This window comes from Cololabis saira, chromosome 12 (genome assembly GCF_033807715.1).
Source record: "Cololabis saira isolate AMF1-May2022 chromosome 12, fColSai1.1, whole genome shotgun sequence".
NCBI classification, from domain to species: domain Eukaryota; kingdom Metazoa; phylum Chordata; class Actinopteri; order Beloniformes; family Belonidae; genus Cololabis; species Cololabis saira.
In genome coordinates, this window is record NC_084598.1 from 25961359 (window position 1) to 25979442 (window position 18084).

At 39.5% G+C, this 18084-nt stretch overlaps 3 protein-coding genes across 4 annotated transcripts; 1 reads left to right on the forward strand and 2 right to left on the reverse strand.

The window, feature by feature from the left end:
- On the reverse strand, positions 1-4028 carry naa10 (N-alpha-acetyltransferase 10, NatA catalytic subuni). 2 transcript variants are annotated; one of them, XM_061734971.1, is made up of 8 exons: positions 3844-4028; positions 3591-3689; positions 3434-3492; positions 3307-3352; positions 1875-1990; positions 888-935; positions 540-624; positions 1-396 (listed from the first exon to the last, which is right to left on the reverse strand). In XM_061734971.1, exons 1-8 carry the CDS (start codon positions 3862-3864, stop codon positions 214-216), a joined length of 657 nt encoding a protein of 218 aa, XP_061590955.1. In that variant the 5' UTR covers positions 3865-4028; the 3' UTR covers positions 1-213. The 2 variants fall into 2 exon arrangements, with proteins under 2 accessions (XP_061590955.1, XP_061590956.1); XM_061734972.1 differs by having other exon boundaries at positions 888-932; positions 3844-4026.
- A 928-nt stretch (positions 4029-4956) lies between these two features.
- On the forward strand, positions 4957-12410 carry zgc:158263 (ceramide kinase family protein). Its single transcript, XM_061736214.1, has 13 exons — positions 4957-5327; positions 6091-6186; positions 6326-6463; positions 6595-6723; positions 6840-6903; positions 7015-7160; positions 7246-7320; positions 7431-7583; positions 7739-7844; positions 10342-10448; positions 10610-10806; positions 10906-11222; positions 11964-12410. The coding sequence occupies exons 1-13, from the start codon at positions 5204-5206 to the stop codon at positions 12034-12036; spliced, it is 1725 nt and encodes a 574-aa protein (XP_061592198.1). The 5' UTR covers positions 4957-5203; the 3' UTR covers positions 12037-12410.
- Positions 12411-13300: 890 nt separating this feature from the next.
- LOC133457213 (glucose-6-phosphate 1-dehydrogenase-like) lies at positions 13301-17979 on the reverse strand. The gene is made up of 12 exons (XM_061736215.1): positions 17552-17979; positions 17105-17142; positions 16854-16962; positions 16539-16756; positions 16286-16444; positions 16030-16155; positions 15860-15953; positions 15586-15772; positions 15243-15478; positions 13899-13975; positions 13584-13676; positions 13301-13483 (listed from the first exon to the last, which is right to left on the reverse strand). The coding sequence occupies exons 1-12, from the start codon at positions 17666-17668 to the stop codon at positions 13393-13395; spliced, it is 1545 nt and encodes a 514-aa protein (XP_061592199.1). The 5' UTR covers positions 17669-17979; the 3' UTR covers positions 13301-13392.
- Between the last annotated feature and the right edge of the window lie 105 nt (positions 17980-18084).

Below are 18084 nucleotides of genomic sequence, written 5' to 3' on the forward strand. Positions count from 1 at the left end.
CAGAGGTTGATTTTGTTTAATTAAGACAGCACAGAGTCATTTCCAAGTCTTCTGTTCATCAGAGGAGGGAAAAATAGGAATCAATAAAACAGGAGATGTATGTGTTGCTGAGGCTTTGGTGCACAGACAACTGGTCCATGAAGCCATAAATAGTGGCACAGAGTTAAAAAGAGGAAGTCAGGGATGTTTTTAAAAATATCTACATATGTGGTGTCATTGTGAATCAGAAGAAGAATCTTTAACATCTGTGCTTTCTGTTGCCTCGCTGACTTCACTCAGCTCTTTGCTCTCTCCTCCGCTGTCCCTCTCGCCTTCCCTTTCGTGGTCGCCAGAGCCAGATGGACTCTCGCCAGAGGGTCCCTCTTGCCCCGACGTACGTACTCCAGGTTTCCTCAGCTGCAGGACGGTGCCCAGGGCAATAAACACATAAAAAAATAAAAAATAAATTACACATTTAAAGTAAGGATTTGCTCATCTGAGAGCCACTAGAAACCATTTGTTTGCAAACAGACTGAAGACATGACGGGAATTTAAGTCACCTCATCGGCCATGTGGGCCAGATCTCTCTTCATTGCATAGGCATCTTCTCCATCTGCATAGTATTTAGGCTCCACTTCACTTATCCTGCAAAGAATTAAGATAATGCTTTAGTTTATTTCTTTTGATGGAATTCCTTACCTTTTATCAGTTAACAGATACCAAAAACCAAACCCATACACAAACTCAGATGATATGCAATGTAAAGTTCTGGTTTAGTGATTTAACTCTTCTCATGCCTTCAGTATTTAAGTCCACATAAATGAAATACATACACCACATCAAAAAGAAAAAAAAAAGGGGAAAAAAAATAATAGAGTGAACCAGTTCGAGTTCAACAATACACTTACTGGAACTTGAGTGTGTTGGAGTACAGATGCAGAGCTGCCCGGTTGCTGCAGTAGGGAGAAAATAGAGTAAAACATGAAAACAGGAAGACTAGCACAAAGAAAACGATCACATTGTGGAAACAAATGAGTGTAATAGGAACATCCCAATCACATTTTTTTTGCTCCAAAGTTCAAGTAAAATCATTTTGCTTATCGGGCGATACAGTTTCAATCCGATACTTTGGCAAGCCACAAAAAGAGGAAGCAGGAGCTCTGTCCCTTCTGTCTAACCGATTCCCAAATTCCAAACAGAAGAAACTGCTGCATCACTGCATTCACTGTCCAATTTTAAATATTTCCAAACTGCTGAAATTTGTGAAATGTGGAAGAGAAAACTTCATGTTTCCTCTACATTTACTCAGCCAGTTTTGCTAACTCCTCAGGAAAGAAAGTAGCTATTGGCTTTACAATTTGTATATAATTGTAATGCATACTGTAGGAGAGAGGATTAAAGTTGTGGAAGAGATAAAAAAAAAAAAAAGATTCTCTTACCATTACATTTGAATTATATATGAATAATAATTATCATTCATTATTCAATGACGCACGGTCAGTGCACAACATCCAGATTTGGATTTGGGATTTACTTGCAGTTTGGATGCATAGAGGTGAACGTCTCCTGCTGTGACTTTCTTTTTTTTTTTAAAGAAAAAAAAAGTTGCTCAAGAGGTCTGAACTTACTAAGTGAATAAGTTCCCGTGTTGGCACCACTGATGTCAGTTCACTAGTCAGCACTGCTACTCTATGTTGAAGGTTACAGTGATTCAGTGATATAAAAATAAATAAATAAAAGTGTAATAATCAGATAATTTCCAGTCAATCCCAATCATGTGGAAATCACATGACCAGCCCCATTCCTGATTATGTGATCGGATTGTGACATCACCAATGTGCCATGATCATATACATAAATAAAGCAAAGCACAGCCAGCCTGAAACTAAAGGTACCTTTTACGAACATGAAGAGAAACATATTTAGCATTGAAGTTTTCTATCATAGCCCGGCTCGCCTGGTCCATCAGCTTCTGAGCCAGACCAAGACGTCTGTGGGAGCGCTTCACTGCCTGGAAATCACAAAGAAAAAAGTATGTCCTTTTCACACTGGAATAAAATTATCTGGAGATCTGCAGTAGTTTTTAATAATTACATATATGGATCATAAAGTAAGAAACTTCTGACCTTGCACCAAACTCAAAGTTGATCTAACGGTACATTTTATCATCAAAAGCTATAATTACAGTTACTGTTTAGTTTACTGTTACCATGACAACTGCACATAGGCCTATGGCCATTTTCAGAGTTTGACTATCACCCGAAAAATAGAAGCGTTCAATTTATTATTCAAAGTTTATGTTAACTAAAGGGTAATCACTAAACAAAGCGCAAGGCCATGACCACACATCTAGGGATTAAAGTCTGTACATTTTTGTACAAGACAGACTTCGCTTATCCCATGCAAATGTTTACGAAACACAGATTTGGGTGTGTCATTATTTAATTACTGTAGGTCCCAAAGTAATACCAGTTCTGTGCGAATTGAACATTAGGCTCAACTCTGTGACAACATGTAAATGTGTCTCTAGTAGGGGTGGGCAAAAATATCGATATGGCAATATATCGCGATACTTTTCCAGCTGATTCAATATCGATATTAAAAATTTGAATATCGATTTTTTTTTTTTTAATATTTTTTATCCCCGATTTTTTCCCCCATTATATCACCCAGTGCTCCTACCTAAGTGACAGTCCTGGGCATTGCCACTCTCTACCAACCCTGGGAGGGCCCTGCACTGAGCTCAGGTTTTATTTCACGTTTTATTTAATTTTATAATTTATTTTTTATATAACACAATTGCCTGTCCTTAAAAAATGAAAAATAATGGACAGAGGTTTATTTATTTATGGATTTATATCTATACTGACTGATCACTGTGCCTGTTCTTGGTTTTAGTACCCATCTTTCTTGTGTTTATTATCATTTGCCACATAATTAAAGCAACCTCATACTAAATTTAATGTTAATTTCATATGATGTAAATAATATGAAAAACATATACAAATATGTTGTAACTTTAGCTTGTATAGTTATAATAAAACATTGTTTTGACTCAGTTTGTCCCATGAATTGTCACTATAATCTGATGAACGTGCAACTCGGATTTTAAGATCCATCACTATCATCTGATGTACATATATACAACTTGGATTTTAAGATGTGTAATGCATTTTTAAATTTTTCGGTGAACTATGTAGAATATAATAATCGGGATATCGCATAATCGGGATATCGCAATGTTATCGTATCGTGGCTCAAGTATCGTGATGCGTATCGTGAGGTCCTTCCCAATACCCACCCCTAGTCTCTAGTGTTTAGACCTACCAGTGAAGTGATATGTCCATGAGGCACATCATCTGGGTCCTCCTCCCTAAAAAGGACATTACATTTGTAACTTTTATCACCGCTGATCAACTGGTTTGAAGTTGGAAATGTGGTCACAGACACTCACATCTTTGCCAGCACATAGCCCACGATTTTTCCGTTCTCGTCTTCTGCAATGTACGAGAGCTGAAACAAAGGAAACAAAAATGGAGCGTGAGAAAACACGCATTCACTATTTGTTTCTACATGACAGGCAAAGCACTAGAGGCAGAAACAGGAGTCACCTGAGGCCACGACAGCCCGTGGTAGAAGTAGTACTTCATCTGATAGTTTTCTGGAAGACACAGCAGATTACAATGCTGCATGTTCATAAGGTCCTCCGGCTGAAACAGAAAGAAATAAGCGTCATAAAGATGCACGACACGATGCTGATGCAGGTAATGTGGCCAACTACAGTGGATTGTATGGAAGTAGCCTTAGCTTAGCCACACTTGCAGCTAAAAAGCGTGGCTGCCGAGAGATTTCCAGAATACTTACCCTCGCGTTTCGTATGTTCATTTTGTCAACTGACTTCCTACAAAGCCCGGGAACAAAAATCAATTATACAAATGTGATGAAACTGTTCATAATAATTAAACAGTAGAATTTAACGATCTTGTTTCACTGGCCAAGTCGCCTCGCTTAGCATGTAAAGTGGGAGGGAGTGCGCATGTCACAATAAGGTAAGGTACTTCCGGTGGAAAAGCCCTGAGATTTCACAATAAAAGTAACACTTCCCTCTTCCATTCGTATTCGGAGTTTAAAGACGACAAACGTCGATTTTGTTTTGGTGAATGCGCACACATCGAGAGTCGCATATCCGCCGGCCCAGTGGGACCAAGCTCAACATTTATTTTTATTTCAACATCTATATAAATATTGCACATCTTTACTCCACCACGTCTGTCCATCAGTTTTAGGCAATAGTAGCTTTTCATATTAAACTTGAGCAAAAATATTTTATGTCTTTAATCACGCACATGTTCATCGAAGCACAAAAAAATGTATTTTCTAAACTTTAAGTCATTTTTTTTCCCAAATTGATGTTGCCTGAAAAATAGTTGAAGTATTCTAAAAAATTGACAATATTTAGGATGGATCCAGAACATAATATTAATATTTTGTTAAACGATGTTTTTCTTTTACAATAACTTCATTAAGGAACAGTCTTAGCTATGTTTAAGCGGCATATGAAATAATGCACTGGAAATCCTTTTTTTTATTATTATTTTTTCATTATTTTATTATTATTATATTTTATAATATATTAAATTAAAAACACCCCCAATTTGATCTTTAACCGTTTGTAAATGTTGTAAAAGTTTTGTATAATGGTGAATACATTTATTTACTTGTAAATTGTGTAAACCCCTTTTTTTCCATTTATCAACTATGATAGATTCGGTTTAATGGAGAGCCGGATCTAATTGATTCACCATCCATCCATCCATCCATCCATCCATCCATCCATCCATCCATCCATCCTCTTTCTAATAGATAGGCTCCAGTCCTCCAGATACTTCCATCCAATCAACAGTCCACCATGCAAATCAAGCAGGTGTTATAAGGAAGGGTGTGGGGAGAGGATACGGATATTTTTTTGCATAACACTGCTGTGTAGGGCGGTGTCCACAACATTTCACCTGAGTGTGTCTTTTAAAGAGCCAGGGCCAATCAGAGAATGATGAACATATTTCACATGTCGGAAAAGAGAGACACTGGGCTTTATTGTTGACTGATGGGGAAACCAGATAGGCGACCTGCTCTGTCCCAGAGACGTACACGTTGTGTGGTTAAAATGTGACCAGGAGCAGTGTTTTGGGAGACGAGGACGACGTTGTGAGGAAAGGCGCTCCAGATGGAGATCGATTTACGGCTGGAGTCAAGTTTGTGGATCGGGACTAAGAGATACCTGGCTGTCCTCACAGGCTGGCATTTCAAGTGGACCGAGGTAGATAAGAAGAACCGCGAGAAGAAAACAGGTGAGTGGTATCTAAACATATAGCCTACTTTAGGACTGAAAACAGAACAAAAAAGACCAACTCAAAAATGTAAAATTATTTAAAGTGTTTTCGTACGATACAATATTCAGAATAACATAATATAATAACAGAATAACAAAAAAACAAAGTGAAGCGTTGAAGAGAAACCTGTTTTCTATCTACAATATTAACACTTTACATGTCGCCTGGGAAGCACAACAAACACATTAAATCCACCCCTTTTGCACAAAGTCTTTAATTAAACCCATTGCGTGAAAAAACACACACACACACACACACACACACACACACACACACACACACACACACACACACACACACACACTGACACACACACACACACACACACACACACACACACACACACACACACACACACACACACACACACACACACAAAACGTGAATAACTTGTTTATCAGCACCAACAGGACGCCTGACATAGTCTACCAACAGGTCATTTACTGAAAACACAAGCTGGAAAACAGAGTCAAAACCACGTGCCTGATGTGAGGGTTGTCCTTTATACTGAAATATCCTCAATGTTTTAAAAAACTGTGAAACTAGAATTTATTCATAATTCTGTCTGTGTACGCACTTTAAAAACTTTCCAGCAAATCATGATTTTTAAGGCAATATAGATTATATATTAATAAAAGCACATGTCACATTCTGATTTAAAATATTATCCTGTGTGTGTGAAATATTGTAATTTTGTGGGTTTTTATTGTGCATATTAAAGTTTCAGTGCCGGTGGCTGAGGTGGTTGGAGTGGAGGACGGCCAGGTGGAGGTTTTGCCCCAGAAGTGTGTTGAGGTTACGGACAAAGATTTCACAGGTGAGGTAAAAGCATGGTGTGAATCATTACAGATGTTACAGTTTCTGTGGATGTCATGTTGCTGTCTTTAAGATTACAACAGTTGATATTGTGGCTTTACAGCATGGTGTAGCTCTCTTTATTTGTCATCTACCTCCAGTTTTTTATGTGAAGCGTAACAGCAGTGGGGGTTCCCATGGATTGCTATGGAAATTGGGCCGGATTCAGTTCAGCTGCCCTAGTCGGGACCTCAGAGACCAGTGGACGAAACAGCTAAGGACCGCTCTAAAAACTCACAGTAGGGGCAAACTCTCATATTCTCTAAAAGGCAATTTATTCACAATTGAAATTCATTAACTTTCAAATTCCCCACCTGCTGCTGATCAGAGGTTTGCAGCAAATGAGCAATTTTATAAATGTATCTTTCAGGTCCTTTGCGTCCACACAGACTGTTGGTTTTCATCAACCCATTTGGAGGAAAGAAGAAAGGAAGACAGATTTATCATTCTCTGGTCGCTCCATTATTTGAGCTGGCTGGTATCTGCTCACATGTAATAGGTAAAGCTGAGCAATATTTCCTTCATTTGACTTCATGAAAGGTTCAGTTGTCAAATCAAAAAGAGCGGATACTCTTATGGGTGAAGTTTAAAGCAGTTATACAATCTATTGTTTAGTGACTGAACGGGCAAACCAGGCCAGAGACCACCTCTTGAAGAAAGATCTGACAAGCTTTGACGGGTAAGGGCCAACAGATTTTGTGTGATTACAGCCTTAATAGACCATTACAACAGTTGAGCCTGCCCAGAGGTGCTCTCACATAACAGACACCCACATATTTGTTTTTGACAGTGTGGTCTGCGTGGGTGGGGATGGCATGTTCAGCGAAATACTTCATGGTGTGATTGGGCGTACACAACAAGAGGCAGGCTTTTGTGAGAATGATCCAGCTGTCACTTTGCAGCCTTGTCCACTTCACATTGGCATCATACCTGCAGGTTAATGCTCTTAACTATTCATAATCTCATCATGTTCAGTTCACAGCTGGGGTACACAATCTCTGATGTAAAATATCTGTTGTAGGTTCTACGGACTGTGTGTGCCATGCCACGTTGGGGGTGATCGACCCTGTTACTTCAGCTTTGCACATCATCATTGGTGAGAAGGGACATTAATACAATTAAAGCGCCTATTTTTTTGTTATGTATGTATGTATGTATGTATGTTATGAATGTATAATTCCTCTGATTTCACATAACAAATTTCAGGAGACTCTCAGCCTTTGGATGTATGTTCAGTCCATCATGGCTCCTCTCTAGTGTGCTACTCAGTGTCTCTCTTGGGCTATGGTTTCTATGGGGACGTACTGGCTGAGAGCGAAAAACATCGCTGGATGGGACCTCTAAGATATGACTATTCAGGTCTGCACTGATGATCCATGTAGAGAACAGTAATGACTGCTTGCTCAAATAGATTGGATGTTACATTGTGTGTGTGTGCGTGCGTGTGTGTGTGTATTTATACAGTATAATATTTTGTGCATATTTCGATAACCCTTTTTTTTTTTTTTTCTTAGGCACAATGGTGTACCTTAGCAACAGAACCTACACAGGAACAATTCAGTATCTACCAGCAGACCCACTACTCTCCAGCCCAAGGGACAAAACACGCTGCCTTTCTGGGTAAAACACAGACTACTCACTAACACTTGCATGCATAATCACATGAAATCCATTGAGCAGAGAAGTGAATAATACGATACAACTTTCAGCAGTTAAAACATGTTACTGTTGTGCATGCCCTACTTCTCCATTTTCATGAAGCTGTTTCCCAAGAACCCACTGTTTATCATGTGCATGTCACCAAATCTACACATTTCTTGTGCAAGTGAATGTCACTGTACATTAACCATGGGAAAAACTATTGCTGTTCCACTGGAACGCGACTGATTTATGCATTAGCAATGAAAATACATAAATACACAAATACTAGTATTTATGTGTGTATGCATGCATTTGTAAGTTTATTTATATATACAGTACAGACCAAAAGTTTGGACACACTTCCCCATTTGTTTGAATGAGAAGGTGTGTTCAAACTTTTGGTCTGTTGTGTGTGTGTATGTGTGTGTAAAAAGATGAGAGAGGCCTGTAATTTTCATCATAGGTACAGTTCAATTATGAGAGACAGAATCGGGGGAAAGAATCCAGGAAATCACATTGTAGGATTTTTACTGAATTCATTGGTACATTTCTGGGTATAATAAGTATTTGGTCACCTACAAACAAGCAAGATTTCTGGCTTTCACAGACCTGTAACTTCTTCTTTCAGAGGCTCCTCTGTCCTCCACTCGTTACCTGTATTAATGGCACCTGTTTAACTGGTTATCAGTGTAAAAGACACCTGTCCACAACCTCAAACAGTCACACTCCAAACTCCACTATGGCCAAGACCAAAGAGCTGTCAAAGGACGTGAGAAACAAAATTGTAGACCTGCATCAGACTGGGAAGACTGAATCTGCAATAGGTAAGCAGCTTGGTGTGAAGAAATCAACTGTGGGAGCAATTATTAGAAAATGGAAGACATACAAGACCACTGATAATCTCCCTCAATCTGGGGCTCCACGCAAGATCTCACCCTGTGGGGTAAAAATGATCGCAAGAACCTGAGTAAAGATCCCAGAACCACACGGGGACCTAGTGAAGGACCTGCAGAGAGCTGGGACCAAAGTAACAAAGTACCATCAGTAACACACTACGCCACAGGGACTCAATCCTGCAGTGCCAGACGTTCCCCCTGCTGAAGACAGTACATGTCCAGGCCCGTCTGAAGTTTGCTAGAGAGCATTTGGATGATGCAGAAGAGGATTGGGAGACTGTTATAAGCCCAGATGAAACCAAAATAGAACTTTTTGGTAGAAACACAACTTGTCATGTTTGGAGGAGAAAGAAAGCTGAGTTGCATCCAAAGAACGCCATACTTGCTGTGAAGCATGGGGGTGGAACCATCATGCTTTGGGGATGTTTTTCTGCAAAGGGACCAGGTTGACTGATCCGTGTAAGGGAAAGAATGAATGGGGCCATGTATCGTGAGATTTTGAGTGAAAACCTCCTTCCATCAGCAAGGGCATTGAAGATGAAACGTGGCTGGGTCTTTCAGCATGACAATGATCCCAAACACATTGCCCGGGCAACGAAGGAGTGGCTTCGTAAGAAACATTTCAAGGTCCTGGAGTGGCCTAGCCAGTCTCCAGATCTCAACCCCATAGAAAATCCTTGGAGAGAGTTAAAAGTCCGTGTTGCCCAGCGACAGCCCCAAAACATCACTGCTCTAGAGGAGATCTGCATGGAGGAACGGGCCAAAATACCAGCAACAGTGTGTGAAAACCTTGCAGAAAACATTTGACCTGTCTCATTGCCAACAAAGGATATATAACAAAGTATTGAGATTAACTTTTGTAATTGACCAAATACCTATTTTCCACTATAATTTGCAAATACATTCTTTAAAAATCACAAAATGTGATTTTTAAAGAATGTGGATTTTTTTTTTTCATTCTGTTTCTCATAATTTAGATATACCTGTGATGAAAATTACAGGCCTCTCTTGTCTTTTTAAGTGGTAGAATTTGCACAACTGGTGTCTGACTAAATACTTTTTTTCCCCACTATATATATATATATATATATATATATATATATATATATATATATATATATATACATATATATATATATTTGACTGTGTGTGCGCATTGCCTCAGTGTCCCCAGCAAGTTATATGTGAAAGTGGAGGAGGATTTGTTGTAACTCTAAACCTGTCTGATTAGAGGGAAAGAAAACGCTCATGTGGCTCGTATCATTACTATCCAGGCACCAGGTAAATGGTTCAAATTCACATTTTGAGACTCTGTAACTGCTACCACCTGCTGTGTGGACTCGGGTGTTGGGTGCATCTTAAGGAGAGTAGAGACCAATACAGGAGGAACTTAATCTAGTTGAAATGTGAGTCTTGCTCTTGTGTAAAATGCCTGCTGTTGTCTTTGTTTGAGGTAGCTGCGTGTGCCAGACAGGAAATGGTTTTAAATACTCTCGTGAACGAGTGTCAAAGTGGAGGACATTGGTATTTCACAGACTTAAACTTGTGTGAAATTCTCTGTCATGTATGGGTGTGTGTAGGTGTGGTGTGTGTTCCAGAAGCACAGAAAGACTTTTCCCCAACTCCTCTGACACGGGCTCCATATACAGCTCCTACTCTTCCGGCCAGTTCAGTGCTGAGTCAGAAGGTAAAGTAGTAATTTTTCCTAAATATTGCTTTTTTTTTTTAAATGGTGCAACAGTGAAGCAATGGGACATTCCTTTAAATGATCAAACTGAAGAGCAACATTAGTAGGGTTTTTTTTTATTTTAAATGTAGATACATCTCACCCTCTCTTTTCCTCTGCAGGTGAATGGGTGAGAGTGGAGGGCAAGTTCAAGTGTGTGTCTCTCACTTGTATGTCCAGCTCATGTGCTAGAAGTCCCCAGGGTCTTTCTCCGTCTGCCCACCTGGCAGACGGAACTGGGGACCTCATCCTAGTGTGGGACACTCACCCACTGGGCTTCCTCAGGTTCCTCTACAGGCACACGAGCACACAGGACCAGGTGTGGGTTCCTTATGTAAACTCAGGGGAGTAAAAAAAAAAAAAAAACTTTTTTTTTTTTTAAAGCACTCAAAGCCAGGTTTCCTCCTATTTTTCCTAGTTTGATCTGCCTTTTGTGGAGGTCCATCGGGTCAAGGCAGTCCGTTTCTCTGTGGCAGGAGGCAAAGAGGAAAACGGGCAAGAGGAAAGTAGAGAGCCAATTCAAGAACAGGACGGAGAAGAAAGAGCATATGCAGAGACTGAAAGCAAAGATGGATCTCAGCATCACCTCGCTGAACGATCCATGGAACGGGGAATGAAAAAAGAGAAAAAAACAGCGATTCCCTTCCTGTGTGGACTGTGTTGCAAAAAAGATCCCACTGCATCAGTGTGGAACTGCGATGGGGAGATTCTGCCTTTCACTGACATCCACTGCAGGTAAGAGCACCCAACATCTTATGTTTTTATGTTCTGAAATTATACTTTCAGCAGGTGTTAAGATAGTATGGGAAATACTAATAACAAAAAAAATCAGAGTTATGCATAATTTCACAATGGCTTTAATGTAATTGCAGACAGAATGAACGCAATATATTTCTTATTTTGTCTCATCTGCTTTATTTCTTTTCCTGATTTGCATGAATTTTGCATTTCCGACCAGCAATAAAAACAGTTTGGACAGTTAAGCTTAACATGCATTCTGACATCGAATATACGAGCAATACAGTATTTTCAGGTGTTACTTTGTCTCGTTATCACTACAAACACGTCTAAAAGTTTGCAAAGTAATGCATAGTTATTATTATTATTATTATTATTATTATTATTATCATTACTTGTTTAAAAAATCTTCATGAATACTTTGCTGGGAAACAGGTTAGGACCTCAAGTAGGCCAGTCCAGTGTCTTCTTCAGCTATGCATTTGTAATGTGTCCAGAAGTATGTTTTGCATTGCCTTCTTTAAAGAGAAAAAAAAAAAAAAAAAAAAAAACATTTTGAAAAAGATGCTTCAAATTAACACATGAAATAAAGTTGAGAACAAACACAAAATCCCCAGGGTTTCATACCACCTCCTTTCATCTTCAATTTCTAACCTGACATTGGAAAAATAATTGTTCATACATAACATTGTTATGTAACTACCACTTCCACTCTTTTACTTTATTCCCCTCTCTCAGGATTCATGGCCAGTTGGTCCGTCTGTATGCAAGGGGCATCGAGGATGGAGCTTCAATACGCGACTGCATCTAGGGGAGGGTCAACTGTCATGGAAAATAGTCTCACTTACATTTGGGTTGATGAGAAAAATGAGAATTTAAGGAAAGAACAGCCAGTCTTCCTGTCTGACATTGCCAAATAGCTCCTTATATTTCAGGTACATTTATTTTTTTCACTCTTATAACAAGAAAGAAGTATTTATTCTTGTATGAGTTGATGCTGTTCCTTTTACCCTTATCTGTGATGCAGGTTTTTCTGCACAAAATCTATTTAACCTGTTATGGTGTACGGTGTTGATTGTGGTCTGTATTTTTTTTTTTTTCTTGGTCTACGTGACCTTCCAGAAAATATAGTCATGAGTAACTTTAACATTTTTTTTATTTATTCAATAAAAAGGACTAACCATTTTTTTTGGATCGAGTGAATGTCTTCGGTATCAGTTCAGTTTCCCTTTAAAGTAAATAAAAGTAACAGTTTCTATTTTATCCATCGTGGGTCGTATAGCGTTGGATCTAATTCTGGTTGAACTCCAAAATATTGAAAAACTTCTCTACTGTATTTTTAGTGTGAGTACAGCTTGCATATCAACACTACTGACACGGCAGAAGCAGGGGAAAGAAGGTGAAGTTATTTAAACAGATGCTTGTCTTTGCTGTTCTTCGCTCAGCTTTCCAAGACTGGGCAAATGTGTGTGAGCATATATATCTGTGTGTGTGTGTGTGTGACTCCATTTAGGGTGGACACCTGGATAGAGACATAGTGACAAGACACAACATCAGCACAATGCTGGCCTTTTTTTCAAAACCATGCATGCATTGTTAGAGATTAACATGCCAATGAAAGCTGCTTATGGGTTTGATTTAGTTTAAAACACTCATGCTCAAGTTATTCTTACCTGGGGCATGGCATTTCAATGTTTAAGCAACTTTACCTATTCACCAGTCCAACCAGTCCTGGTGGCGTAGATACTACTTGATGTGGATTCACGTGAATCATGTTTTACTTGATTAGGGTTTACTGTAAACACAGGCCTACTGACAACAGAAACAAGCTTATACTCTGAGCATCCATGTGACAGAGTGGATTTTACACACAGACCCCTGTCCATAATATAGCAGTATATTATTATAAAGGATCTGTTTGCTTCACGGGTCTCATTTATTTAATGCTTTATGAAAGTGTGCATGCAGAAAGGTGGTGCACGCCTGAAATCAGGATCTTGCTCTTGTTTTCCATTTTCATCCATAAATGAAAAAAACAGTGCTCCGTTGTGTACATGCAGACAAAATCAAACTGGTACAGTAGTAACTAGTCAATTTTATTCTTGTAAACTTTCATACAATGGTTTTCATGGGTGTAATTATATGTGCACATGCATGTGACAGAGCATCAGGTTGCATGGGGCTTCACCCACTTGTACGTTCCTTCATAGCGGAATCCCACCCTCTTCGTGAGATCATCAGCTTCACTTGGACCACGGCTATGGACACGACAAAACCAAAACAGGATGGAAAATAATGATCTCCTGCGAGGATAGTGCATGTAGTCCATTAGATTCTGTCTAATAAAACCTAGTTTACCTTCCATATGTGTAAGGAATGGGGCGTCTCTTTTCTCTCTCTATTTGGTGGAGGAGGGGTGTAAAGATCCTCCAGGCCTCCCGTAACTCATCGCTGGGACAGAGAAAGGAGGAATTCAGATAACAGCTTTACAGCTAAAAATCAACATCAATTTCAAAATTCCCACTAAGCGGAGTTCTATAAAGACTGTGTGTGAATATGATTTATGTTCCAGTATCCTGGCGAAGGGTCTTCTTAAATCTTATAGTGCTGCGAGACAAGTGTACAGATGTTTTCATTTTTTCTCCATTAACTAAAGTAAATAATACCACCAACCTGCGAACAAAGTGCATCTGATTTCCACAGAAGACGTCTAGGATAAGTCTCTCATAAGCATCTGGAAGTTTCACGTCCTACAAAATAGAAATAATTAAGAACCAAACAAAAGGATAACACAGCTATCATTGAAAACTCAAAACACAAAAACTTTTTTCAACAGTTGCCGGTATAAGTGTCCATGACAGCAGAAAGTTGTTGCTGTGTGGAAGCAGCAGGTTGAGGTTTCCAAAGACAAACTGATAAAAGGCTCCTAATGCAGATGAGATGAAGAACTCAAAAGGTTGGAAAAGGATGGACTGTTAAAAAAATAAAAGAGGATGTTTTAACAATTTTTCCCCCTCAGTCATCATTGGGAGTTTCATGGAAGATGGGATGGATGAGATTGTAGTTTCACTGATATGAGACAGGGAGTATCCAGTTTTTCCAGTTTTACAAGACATACAGGATCAGGTTCATGACTCAAGCATCTCTCTGTGGGAATGTTGGATGATAAAGGTGGCCAAAAAAGAAAAACTTCAGAAGTGGGGCAGGAGTGGACTTGTGGATAACCCATGATGTAACTGGTGTAAATTGTAAATTGTGTAAATTTGAATCCATACTGATTACAGAGAGAGTTCACCTGCATGTGACATCATAAGCACAGATGCTGCGCGGTGAAAAATGCAACACTCAAAAGTGTTTATAATTATCTTAAAAACAACTACGCAAGTAATTTAACTTAACTTTGCTCTTTCAAGTTTGAGCTGCAAAATATAATTTATCTTCAGGGATTAATGAAGTATTTATGACATCACTTCAAATCAATTAACTAATTTTGTTCTAATTTTTTATAGTATAATTTTAGCAATACTTATATCACTGTATTGATATAAGAACAGTGTTACATTTATGCCAGGATATAAAAAAACAAAACCGAAAACACACACAATGTTTTTTTTTTTGAAGAACACTGTCTTGTGGTTCCTGAAAAAATGTATTTCCTGTTTTTTTGTTGACTTCTTTTTTCTTTTCTTTTTAATGGTGTGTTCTCTGAAATTTAGTGAGACTTAAAAAAAGTATCCAATATCGCTGTATAAACACATTTTAACCACTAGAACTTTGACCACAGTCGAAGGTGGCTGTTGCAGGTTTCCATGATCTTTTTTACTTTTCAACATTAACAAAACATCTGCCCTTTTCAGTGAAATGAGTATGGCCAACTTCTCTCAATGATCACGTGAAATTTTCAGTCATAAAAAAACATTTTGTCTACAAGAAAAAAGCTGACTCCTGATAATGTAAAAGAATAAGAACAACTCGTGATAGTTGGGTCTAATGGATTTCTGTGAATACTGTGAGCACCTTATATCTGCTCTTGTAGGTGAGGTCCAGCTCTGTCTCCTCTGGGCTGAAGTTAACCCCAGGCCTCTTGGTCATCATTTTCAGGTAAATGGCCTGATCTGGTTGCACCCGGACCACAAGCTCGTTCCTTTGACACTGTCCATTAAAGATGTCTCCTGGAACGTCCGTGAACTGCACACGTACTTCTGCTTTCGGCTCATTTAGAGCTTTACCACAGCGCAGAATGAAGGGAACTCCTGGTGGATGTTGCAGGAACACATCACAGATAGGTCAGTAGGAGAAGAAGCATTTGAGGGAGAAAAAATCATGATGAAATCATAAAATATGAAGCTGGAAGCCTCACCCTCCCATCTTTCATTATGAACATAAAGAACTGCAGTGGCAAAGGTTGGTGTGCAGGAGTCTTTTGGTACAGTGGGATCATCCAGGTATCCCAGCTTGGAGTGTTCCTTCCCCGCAGGGTCTCCAACATACTGGCCAAGCACAACATCTGACATAGCAACCGGTGCTATACACTTTAACACCTTCACCTATGACACATTAAAAAAACAAAAGCGCTGCAATGAAACGAAAATCTTTGTGAAGACAACAAACAAACTCCAAATCCCCAGTGTTACCTTTTCATCCCTCACATCACCTGGACTGGTGGAAGCAGGTTTTTCCATGGCAACCAAACAGAGCATCTGAAGCAGATGGTTCTGCATGACATCTCTACATTAAAATGAAGGGGTTGGACTCAGAGCAGGTCTCCGGGGCAACAAATGCACAACAAATTTAAGGTCCTCACCGAATGATACCAAAGTCATCAAAATATCCTCCACGGCCTTCAGTGCCAAAGGGCTCCTTGAAGGTGAGGACCACAGAGGCCACACTGGTTCTGTTCCATATGGGTCCAAAAATGCGATTTCCAAACCTGGAAGTTAGCAAATTAAACACTTTAAAGATGAAGACGTTCAACCGTAATAAATTACCTCTGAAATAAGGAAAGTAAATCTATAGATAGCATCTAAATTATTGAAAAAACACCCCAAAAATATTATCACCTGATGACCATGAGGTTCTGGACCATCTCTTTTCCCAGGTAGTGATCTATGCGGTATATTTGGTCCTCTCTGAACAGGGAGAACAGGTGGGCGGACAGGTCCTGTGAGCTCTGGAAGTCACGACCAAACGGCTTCTCAAAAATGATCCTGTTCCAACCTCTGCCACAAATAAAGCCGATTAAATAAAAACATACTGTACATGTAAACAGTATTTTCATATCATTTCATTTTTCAGGACTGAACAGATGCTCACTTGCTGCTCATGCAGTGGTTTCTGATGTTTGAGCTGACGTGATTGTAGATGGTGGGTGGCAGAGCCAGGTAAAATACTCGGTTGGCATTGGCTCCTCCAGGAAGAGACAACAGATGACGGTTGAGTTGTTCAAAGGAGGTGCCATCATCATACCTGCCACTCAAGTAGGAATTCTTATGGAAAAAGGCTGATACAGCATCGCCCTCTTTATCTGTGACCTAAGGGAAATGTGGCAGAGATATATATGAAAAGAAGAAAAAAAAACACTTGACTATCCTGTCTCAGATATCAAACAAGGGGCCTTAAATGCATTACCTTCATATAAGGCAGACATGCTGCTTTAATGTCTTCCACAGTGAAATCAGAGCGGGCAAAACCCACAAAGTGTGTGTTGTCTGGAAGCAGGCCATCCCTAAATAACCACCTAAACAACGGACAGTCAGTCAGAACCAGTAATGCAGAAAACTTTGGCCAAAGGTCAAACTCCTCAGAAAACATGCCGCCCGGACAAATTTAGTCTGGCGTCAGAAAATGTGTTGCTGCATTTGTGTGTATGCATTACTCACCATAAGGTTGGATAGATCTTCTTTTTAGCAAGATCTCCCTGTGCAAATCACACACAGACACACATGTACAAACAAAATACGTCTGATCAAGAACATCTAGGGGCTAATCAGTGCGAGAGTTAGAAAAAAATAATCAAGAGTCCAAAGAGTGGGTAGACTTGGTAAACTTGGAATAAACCATCAGAGGTATTGAGATTGAGGTCTATTGGAATTGGACAAAGGAAAAAGTAAATGAACCACATTTCTTTGAACATGTGCTCATATACTGTTTCCATTGACTGATTATGAGAAAGGAATATTCTTCAGCAGAGCTTTGTGTCAGGCCCATATCACGCTGTTCACAACAGTTAGAATTTGGTGGAATAAGAGGTTTTATGTGAAATCTGACCAATGAAAACTTGAAAATATTAGACATGGGAATGTAAGAAGTCCAAAGATTGTACTCACAGACGCTCCCAGGATGATAAATGTGTGAGTGTTGGAAAGACTCGACTGCTCTTCTCCATAGAGCTCCCTTCTGAGCTGTGTAAACACCCCAGGACGAGTAAAAGGCTCGGTGCTCATATTCTGACCAGCCTGCTCTCAGCCTGTCCCCCCACTGACCACTCTTTGTTGTGGCTTGCATAGTAATAGTTCAATCGTCATCATTGCCTTGCAACAAAAAAAAATCAACTCTATGATGCCACCTATGGGTGCAAGAAGAACCCACTTTAGGTCATGTCTTACTATGATTATATTACACTATACAGAGTCACCTTTGCTCCCCACCCTTTGGCCTGGGTGGGGGTGGGGTAAGGAAGCATGTACATTCCATCCTATCAGTTTTTGCAGTCCTGCACTCTTCTCTGAACTGACATTTCAGATCCATACTGACAAAGCTAAAAAATACCTTTCAAGAATCCTTAACCACTCCTTGGACAAATATTGTGCAAACAAGAAGCGCCAGTAACAAATGTCAACGCCTTCACTGCAGGAAGATG

What these genes read in the sequence shown, in the direction of transcription:
- zgc:158263 (XM_061736214.1), top strand. Translation starts at nt 5,204, where the DNA reads ATGGAGATCGATTTACGGCTGGAGTCAAGTTTGTGGATCGGGACTAAG. An exon ending in AAAACACGCTGCCTTTCTGG is followed by an intron (nt 7,845 to 10,341) that starts GTAAAACACAGA and finishes GGGTGTGTGTAG; the next exon opens with GTGTGGTGTGTGTTCCAGAA. An exon ending in TTCACTGACATCCACTGCAG is followed by an intron (nt 11,223 to 11,963) that starts GTAAGAGCACCC and finishes CCCCTCTCTCAG; the next exon opens with GATTCATGGCCAGTTGGTCC.
- naa10 (XM_061734971.1), bottom strand. Translation starts at nt 3,864, where the DNA reads ATGAACATACGAAACGCGAGG. An exon ending in ACGGGCTGTCGTGGCCTCAG is followed by an intron (nt 3,493 to 3,590) that starts GTGACTCCTGTT and finishes CCTTTGTTTCAG; the next exon opens with CTCTCGTACATTGCAGAAGA. An exon ending in TCTCTTCATGTTCGTAAAAG is followed by an intron (nt 936 to 1,874) that starts GTACCTTTAGTT and finishes TTCTCCCTACTG; the next exon opens with CAGCAACCGGGCAGCTCTGC.
- LOC133457213 (XM_061736215.1), bottom strand. Translation starts at nt 17,668, where the DNA reads ATGAGCACCGAGCCTTTTACTCGTCCTGGGGTGTTTACACAGCTCAGA. An exon ending in GATGACTTTGGTATCATTCG is followed by an intron (nt 15,954 to 16,029) that starts GTGAGGACCTTA and finishes ATTTTAATGTAG; the next exon opens with AGATGTCATGCAGAACCATC. An exon ending in CAGATGCACTTTGTTCGCAG is followed by an intron (nt 13,677 to 13,898) that starts GTTGGTGGTATT and finishes TCTCTGTCCCAG; the next exon opens with CGATGAGTTACGGGAGGCCT.